At 39.5% G+C, this 9,362-nt stretch overlaps 1 protein-coding gene and 1 long non-coding RNA gene across 2 annotated transcripts in view; one reads left to right on the forward strand and one right to left on the reverse strand.

Annotated features, from left to right (window-relative positions):
* Window positions 1–425: 425 nt before the first annotated feature.
* On the reverse strand, window positions 426–2,016 carry LOC106532373 (uncharacterized). The gene is made up of 2 exons (XR_001312064.1): window positions 1,904–2,016; window positions 426–1,272 (listed from the first exon to the last, which is right to left on the reverse strand). It is a non-coding gene; the product is annotated as an uncharacterized LOC106532373 (long non-coding RNA).
* Window positions 2,017–2,204: 188 nt separating this feature from the next.
* Window positions 2,205–9,362, forward strand: part of epoa (erythropoietin a) — a 12,919-nt gene continuing 5,761 nt past the window's right edge. The window contains exons 1-4 of the mRNA XM_014028412.1: window positions 2,205–2,407; window positions 7,862–7,992; window positions 8,144–8,230; window positions 8,509–8,673. Coding sequence (XP_013883866.1) covers window positions 2,386–2,407; window positions 7,862–7,992; window positions 8,144–8,230; window positions 8,509–8,673 — 405 coding nt within the window. The 5' untranslated portion in view covers window positions 2,205–2,385. The remainder of the gene's footprint in view (window positions 2,408–7,861; window positions 7,993–8,143; window positions 8,231–8,508; window positions 8,674–9,362) is intronic.

Below are 9,362 nucleotides of genomic sequence, written 5' to 3' on the forward strand. Positions count from 1 at the left end.
GAGTAGGGTAAATGAAGGTTTCCCACCCATATTTTTGTTGTCAGTCTGGGTAGTTGACCTGATCACAGGCTCACCTCCAACGGTGGTGTCTATTCAAAGTGCAAAACGGTTTATAAGAATTTTAGAGAATTTTTTTATTATTATTTCGATGCAAACCTTTTCAAATATCTCGTCTGCCTAAAGTGAAAACCATGCAGCTGCATTAGTTAAATCTTGCTGCTCTGTTTGGGAGCTAAAAATAAAAACGGTTCGGATAACGCTTTTTTTTTCTCCAGTCATTTATTCAGTAATTTCCAACATTTTATTTAAATGTTAAGGTTTATAAACCAGTTTTAACATTAAACAGAGTTGAAGGTGATGACTTTAAACTTCTCAATGAGAAGTATGAAAATGAACGTGTAAAAAGTAAACTGAACTACTTCCAGTTGGACTTTACTCCAGTAGAGTTCCATATTTATTGACATGCATTCCTGAAATGTCGGTCCACACTCAATGTAAACAAAACACTTTGATCTGCATGTTTTACTTAACCAATCCCAGCATAAATCAGTGGAAAAACATCAAACTAGTTAATGTTCTCCATCACAAACGTCTCATCACCATCGTTGGCCAATTGTCAGTTTGGCTGTCAAATACGTTATGTCGTAGTTGGGAGCTGTTAAAATGTGTTTACAAAGATTTAGAAAATGATAAAAGAAACGTGTCTGAATTTTGTTTCTTGCATTTTTGGACTGGTTTTCATGAGATTTCAATTATTACCTTTAAAAAAATAATAATTTTCAAATCTAATGGAAGGTCAAAGGATGCTTTACTCTGTCCACAAACAGCAACATTTTATAATGACTGAAATTTGGAGAATCCAGAAAAAAAAAAACTCAATTCACCAAGAAATAAATTAATCAGGTCCATTTTTAAAGCGATGCTGACACTTTCTGGACCCGGTCACCAGAACTCAGCAGAACAGTAGTTCAGTCAGATGGAGCTGAGGTTCTGTGTGGCCCTCCTGTTGCTGCAGGATCAGAACTTGGGACCATGTGACTCTTATCTTGGGTTCTTGGAACCACTGGGCCCAGTTTTAAGAAATAACTGAAACGACTCCTGTTCAAGTCCAAACCTGATTCTCACAGGGCTTTTCATGAAAAACGCCAATTCCAGGAAACATCCAGGGTCAGCTAATGTTTGCTTCTTTTCTTTTCTTCTTCTTGTCTGGACTGTGGCCTTTCAGTGAGCATCTTCACCTTTGATCTGACTCTGGTTTTTATAGAAGACAGCCTGAAAAACCAAACAATACAACATTAACAACGCTCTTAAAGGTAAGCTCTTTAATGATTCAGACTTTATTTGTTGGAAACTTTGCGTTAAGATCTAAAATGTGTTGTTTATTTAATTGAAATAATTGATTTGATATAATATATTTATGTGCCAGCAAAAGGGTTTGGATGTTTTCCATCATGCACTGAAAATCATGCTTTTATGTATGAATCAGGATGAACTTTTGAAGGGAAAATGACATTTAAACATTTCAGGATGTATAAATGGGTCGAGGTCTGTATAAATCTGAACCAGGGTGCAGGTAGAGAAAACATGAGGCTCAGAGCCAAACCCTAATTCATTAAAAACTTCCTGTAAAGCTTTTTATTATCAACCAGCACAGACAGGTTGATAATAGCCTATTTATAAAAGTGCCCTGATGGATGATTAAACTCTAACTGAGACCCTTCAGACAATAAATGTCTCAGACCCCATGGTTTTAAAAAACAAAGATGACCCATTAATTGGACAACAATGAAAGACATTTCTCCTCAAGGGAGGAGTTTATGGTCATCGTAGAAACAATGAGACCTTATTTTTAAAGTCATTAATAAAAAAAAATCAAACGACATCAGTTTTTAGAAACACCTACCGGATAAGTGGACATGAGATCCACAAAAGAGCTCCGTTTCCAATTAACGGCCGGGAGACGGACCCTGAGGGGCTCTGCGGACTCCGTCATGGACCTTCCCCGTGAGTGCTGGACCTGCCTTCATGTCTCTTTTACCTCTTGGTCTATTTTCATGCTTTACGCGTTAGGGGGGCTGCAGGACGGGTTGATGTTTAATCGCGCTGGCTGGAGGGGGACAAAAAAAGAAAAAAGAGAGGCGCGTGCTCGCTCTAATCACGTTATCAGTAGCTCCTCAGGGGAGGTAAATAAAAGCTTTTCCCAGCAGTCAGCAGTGATGCAAAGTCTGGTAGGTGAGGCAGGCTGCGGAGCCGCAGCACAACTGCGCACTTCTCGCGCCGCAGTTCGGACCCTCTGGACCTTTCACCGGCGCCTCGAACCCAACCTGCGGCGCTCCGGTTCACTTCTCCCACGATGTTTGTAAAAGATGCCGCACCTTTTCGCGAATGTTGCGGAAAACTTGTAAAGGTAAGAGAGCGGACACTTTGATGTTTGCCTGCAGGCTGGTGTGCCGCCACGTGCGCGCTACCTGCCTTGGTGAGGCTGGGCGCACGGGTTTCTGGATGGATGCACACTGCATTATAGACACTAATTTATGGATTTCTGCAGATTTTCATTCAAACTTCTCTGTAGGTTTTCCTCTAACTAATGTAAAACTGCATGCTCTTTAGACCCTGGGTTTTCTCCTGAAGGGATGATGCGTAATTTGTCCAGGAGCTTATCTAGAGGGGGTTAATGGGAGCATCAGTCCCCATAATGAAGCACATGTGACTATCTCATCTTATCTCTTGCTAAACTACTATACACGAGGGTTAAATGGTAGATTATTACAAACTAAAAGCCAAATATCTGAATTATTCAGAAATAGCTTTGCTCTGTTTCAAACAAGCACACTTGGTTACTTTGATTGTTAGTTTGTGTTATTCAGGAGTAAAATTAAATCTTCAACATGTGCATATTTAGTGGTGAAGGAAAAATGTGCAATACTCTGAAAAAGAGTAGAAATTTGCACACTTTAATTCAAGAGATTTTCAGTTCAAATCACCAAAAGATGAGTTGATAAACTGTTTAATGTTGTGCAGCTGCATGGATCTCTGGATGTCAATGTGTTTGGATGCATAAAAATGAACTTTGGATGATCATTAGCTTTTTCTTCTCAATACAAATAATAAGGTGGGGGGTGTTCTCGGTGTGTATACAGAGATCAAAGGTGAAATAATAATCATTTTAGAAACAATAATGTTGCATAAACACTGCTGATCAATCCCTGAAAAAAAGGTGTTTTATTTATTTTGTCTCTGAAAGCTGCCAGTTAGTTTAATTTTTTTGTTTGTGTAAAACTGGCCTGATCTTATCAGTTTTACCTTTATTTTAAATGAAGGAAATATAAAAGCATGTTTCTTCTTGCATAAACAGACTTTCTAATAGAATACCACAAACCAGGCTATAAGATTTCTTTGATGCTTCATAATTAAACTGCCTGACTTGCAAGTTTAGTTCCCCTTCATCTACAGAAGTTGTATTTATAACATGTAAAAGTCCCTGCAGCCTTCAGACATTCGGTATTGATGACCCCTGTGTTAATCAGCTGTGTTCACAAGGAGAAGAAAAAAAAATGCATTCCATGTCTTTTTCATAAGCGTGACCCAGCAGACTAGAAAATTGGGGCCACTCAATGTGAAAGCTGATTGTGCAGGTGTCAGCTCCGTCGTCACATACTTCTGTCAGCTGAAATGTGCAGGAGGTTATCAGCAACTGACTGCTCTAAAGGATTCCAGGCAGCAGAGAAAAGAAGGAAATTATGTCACGTCATTGTCATCTGATGTGTTCCGATTCAAAAAGCTCTCAAGATGCGTGTAGTAGTCATCTCCTTATCTGTGCCCCCCCGGCCCTGGGAAACACTCTGGTGCAAACTGTACGCTCATGTTTTAAAGGACTCAGTTAAACTAGCTCGTACCAGAGGTATCCATTAATGTGGGAAGCCGGCCCACCTTCCCAACGCATCCGTCACATACCTGCAGGGATGCTTGCCATTATCCGAAGTGCCGCCACTTGTGACCTACTTCTCCCAATCAAAAATAGAAATGTTACTTTTAGGCAGCTGCTATTGGCCGACTGAGCTGTTAGCGTGTAGCTTGGCTACGCTCCTGGGCTTTGAATTCCACCACTGTGGTGAGAAAGTCTCAACAAAGTGCTTGTGTGAATCCACTTTTTAGTTTGATGCATTCTCACGTAGGCAGCGGTGGAAAGGTCACAGATAGTCCTCGAGCTGACTCACAGTGTCAGAGCACGTGGGAAGGAGGCGGTTTGTCAGTCGGCGCAGATATTTTGCATCTAAAAATGACGATTTACTTAATACTACATGGTTTGGATCGATCATGAGTAAACTTAGGATCAGGGAGGGGTATACTCTAACTTTTGCTTTAGTGATAATGGCATGCAGAACTTTGATATCTTTGAAATACCAAACACAAATACAAAGATTTAAGGATTTGTTTAGAGGACAAGAACCTTTTTAATAACTTTGAGAGCCATTACAAGAATGTGCAAAATATGTATTAATATATTTTGCAGGGTACAGGATATGGTTTGTATTTTAATTGAATCTAATGTAATGATATGATACGGCTCATTGAAAAAGTTGTTTGGCTAGGGTTCACCAATATATTGGCTGGACAATTTATCTGCACCAGTTTCCTTATTTTTGGGAGATCAGCCAATACTCAGATATATCAATGAAAAAGATTGGCTTCTCATCTACCCCCACAAAGGTCTGAAAATCAGCCACTGTCCCCTTTTGCTCTGCTGTGAGCACTACATAATGTCCAGTTAAACAAGTTTGTATTGTTTCAAGGGTATTGTTCAATGTTTTTCAATGAAATAAGATTGGAACATGGAAGGTGTAAAATACCAACTAAGAATTTGGTATCAGCCAAAATCTGCATTACAGTTAGTGATCGGCCAGAAAACTGTAATCGGTGCACCAGTTTGGATCAATTTGTTGGTTAAAGAAACTAATAATCCTCGCATTTCAGTTAAGTTTCAAACTCTTTGACCTTTATTAGTGTCATCGGTAACTTTAAGCATTTTATCAGCCTTTCAGCCTTTTTAAAGGGAACAAACAGCCAAAGGGTAGTCAGGTATCATGCACCATACTGAACGTGAGCAGAGGAAGCAAAGGTGAGAACTGTCTGAAGAGATCAGAAAGAAGATAAAGAATAACTACACATTTATTTCAATGCCTGTAGAAACAAACCTGCTAACAAACAAATAGATCAGATCTGTGATTCTCTACGAACTGAGTTCACACAGACTGTGCTATTTTTTCTTATTAGTCCTAAGTGTTTGTTCAGTGTAACATTTTGACTCAAATGGTGTTAATAATAACTGCACAGTGAGTTATAAATGGTTGTAAAGTTGTCGATTGCCTCAGTGCTAAAGCTACATACATAAACCTTCATGGTTAACGTCCGTAAAACATTGTTTAAGTCACATGTGCTGTTCTATAAACAGAAGTCAATGAGTCACCTACATTCTCCTCCATGACACTGGCATTGCAAGAAGAGGGCATGAAGGTTAAGCTGATTAGATCTGTGACCCCGTTCTTATGGCTAACCAGCTACATGAACTAATTTTAAAAACAGTTTTTGGGGGGCAATAATTCCAGAGCCTGAGGTTTTTATTTGACCTGTATCTGCTGCTCTGAGATCATCTGAAGCTTTTATCGAGCTCTCTGCATCACACAGCCGCTCTGCTGTGAAAGAGTTCATTCAGCATGTGGTGGAGAGGAGCGGGGCCATGGGCCCTCATGACCCAGAGCAAAACCTCTCAGTCCAGTGATACTCCAGGCAGAATGTGCAAAGACTTCAGAGGATCCTAACAAGTATCTTCCATCTTTAAGATAAGGTTTGAAGTAAAGTCTGTGGACTAATGATCCTGTTTAAACCCAGATTCAAACAAGGTCCTTCCTGCTCTGCTCTGTCATGGTTATCTGCTCATAATCACGTGGTTGTTTAAAAGGAAACTGCTTTATCATGCTGAATCATCTCTTCATGCTGACTTTACATGTTACAAACTCTGAAATCCCCAGCTGGGAATGCAGTGTATACATTTATGAGAGGAACTCTGTCGGCTACTAAACTGCTTAGGCTACTGTTTCTGAAAGTTTGATCTTTGAGCTGCAAACACAGTCTGGAAGTATTGATGGACAGTATGGAAAGACCGCTGTCTGTAGAAACATCTGCAAATCAAACTGAAAACCAGTGAACAAGTATAAGCAAAGAAACCTTTGTTGTTCTTGTTAGTGGTCTTGTAAGTTTAAACAGCTGGACTTTTTACAGAAACTTTGTAAATCCTTCAGGTTTCTTTGCTGTGTCTTTACATCTCACAGCCTGGTCTGTTGGTCCCATCAATGCAGTGAAATTGTCCAGCAGCCTTGGCAGAAAATCGACTCCAAAACATAATGCTTCCACCTCTGTGCCTCACTGTGTAGATATTGTTCTTTGTGTCATACTCGAGATTTTCACACTCCAAACATTTTGGTTTGAGTTGATGCCATAGAGGTCAATCTTTGTGGGTCCTGCAAGGGTCATCAAGGGCAGACATTGGGCAAGACTTTAGGTGATGCTACTTGTGCAATTTTCTAAATCTCACTACAAAATTTCATACCAAATTAGAACATTTTGTCTTTATTTTTATCTTTAGAAGCCAGGTTGTCCAATTAAAACAGCATATTTGAAACAGAATACCAGAAGTCTACCTCATTCCTGCCAAACTCTGCTGACAACAATGAGGCACACCTCATTCTCAATCATGTTAACAAGCAGCTGTGGAGTGAAGCAGTTCTAGGTGGGTCTAGGAGTATCCTCTGCCCCATATAATACCTCATGTATTAACAAAGCAGCTGAGGAACCCACAGAACCTGAGGAACCAGTGATTATCCTACAGATTAAATCAGATATACTCTGATAAAAAGTAATTAAAAAATTGCGTACACATTTGAAGCACCCCTAGATGGACAGTGCCCTCAGCATTCTCCTATACTGCCTATGCCATGAGCATATCTGGGTTTAAGCCTGCATTGACGTTGACCAGTGCCATTCTTGGTGATTGTGGTTCCATTTGCCATCAGATCCTTAACAAGTTACTCCTGTGCAGTTCTGAGCTGATTTTTCACTTCATCATTCTCACCCAATGAGACAAGGTTTTTTGTGGAGTTTCAAACCAAGGGCAACTGATAAACATTTTATATTTCTTGTGTTTTTAAATAATTGCAGTCATCAAGCTAAGTACCAGTAAGAGGTGATTTAAGGTCATAAAACCCACTTAGTTGCCTTAACGCACAACTCTTTCCAACTAGGGATGCACCATAATGAAAATTTCAGCTGATATCGATATCCATTATAATTACTGGTGTTAAGGCCGATAACCGATATGTACCGATATTACACAAACACACAAATTATATTAAACATATACGCATAAACACACTTGGGTCTTTTTTTGATACTTTAAACAACCAGACCTCTGACATCCCTACTTCAGTTATTCCTGGCTGCGCAACGTCAATATCACTATCACGATCAAACAGATGCTGCTCAACCAACCATCTCCCAAAACACAAACACAAAGCTAAAAAGTGAGAAATAAATATCGGACGTTAATATCGGCCCCATTTTACATATCGAACCGATACCGATATTCTAAAAAATGACCTATATCGGCCGATACCGATATCAATACCGATATATCGTGCATCCCTATTTCAAACCTTAAGAGAGAGAGCAGAGAAAGTGTGAAATATCTTGAACATGTCTCTCTGTAATCATCAGTTATATCAGTAACACATGCAGTTGAAATGCAGCTGCTGATTTCTTGTTTTATTCATTTTCATTTAATTTCTGTTTGTGTGTCTGTGTGCAGGACTGTTTGCCTTGCTGTTGATAGTGTTGGAGTGGACGCGTCCAGGCCTGCTATCCCCACTGAGGCCGATCTGTGACCTGAGGGTCCTGAACCATTTCATCCAGGAAGCACGAGACGCAGAAACTGCTATGGTGAGAGGAAAACGAATGCAGTGGTTGCAAGAAGAAGCAGAATAAATGCATGAGAAAGATGCTGCAGTTATAATAACCCTGTGATAATTATTAATTGTTTAGATGCATTAAAATTAATTAACCCTGAATATTGTTCTTGTTTTATCTGTAGAAGTCGTGTAGAGAAGGATGCAGCCTGTCAGCATCTGTCTCTGTTCCCCAAACCACTGTCAACTTTGATGACTGGGAGAAGAAAACTGTAAGTCACTTGAATCCATTGATTAAACACTTAAAAGTGGATTTTATGGTGTGAAAGTCTGTAGATGTTTTCCTCATTATAGTACTTTAATTTGTCTGTACTGTAGTACCTTTTAAGAATTTCTAGATGTCACTGTCATTGCTTCATCTTTTTTTCTTTTGGACCAGTGACTCCAGTTAATTTCTAACGGAAGAGCTGATTACTTCCTACATCCTTTGATCCTTATCACTTCCAAAATGAGACTCCAACTCTCTGTCTCTGCTTATCTTTTGGAAAAGGCGCAGGAGCAAGCTCAGGAAGTTCAGACGGGCTTGTGGCTTTTACAACAGGCCCTCAGCTTACTACAGACGTCGATGACAAATGCAGAGCTGAACGTCCACATAGACAACACTGTCAGAAACCTGCTCAGCATCAACGCTGTGCTGCGAAGTCTCAATATTCAGGTGAGTCAGTGTGGCTGTCAGGTACAAATCCAGGCAGAAATGTTAGACAGCTGTCTGTGTTCATTTGTATTTTATATTGTTACTCAATAAGCTTCTCAAGGCATTTTAGAATTTGTTCCAACAATTATCAGCCATGCCCTCCAATAAGCACCTGCCTGTAGGAAACAATGTGCAATGTGGGTTTTCATTGCATATCAGCAAAATGTGCAAAAATTAATGTGATTTTTATACCTGGCGTCACATAATTCATTAGATTTCAGTCAGTTTCTACTGACTTATGAGCTACTTTGTCTCCTGATCTGAAGGTTGCATCCTTCTCCAAATCATCTGATTTCATCTTTAGTTTCCGGTTTACCTGAGTGCTGTAGGTGTTGAAGAATGTCACCCCATGTAACAGAGCCAGAGTTCTCATAATCAGGATGTACAGCGGGTAAAATAAGTATTGAGCACGTCACCATTTTTCTCAGTAAATATATTACTAGAGGTGCTAATGACATGAAATTTTCACCAGATGTTGGTAACAACCCAAGTGATCCATACATACAAAGAAATCAAATCATAAACCAAAACGAAACAAAACAAAGGAAAAAAAAACCAACAAAACCCCGAAAATGTCTGGTGAAGTGGGACAAGTCTTACTGTAGAAAACTTCATTCATTAACAGACAAAAAAAGATAATAAAATTAGTT

The sequence above is a fragment of the Austrofundulus limnaeus genome, unplaced genomic scaffold (assembly GCF_001266775.1).
Source record: "Austrofundulus limnaeus strain Quisiro unplaced genomic scaffold, Austrofundulus_limnaeus-1.0 Scaffold758, whole genome shotgun sequence".
Classification (NCBI taxonomy): Eukaryota; Metazoa; Chordata; class Actinopteri; order Cyprinodontiformes; family Rivulidae; genus Austrofundulus; species Austrofundulus limnaeus.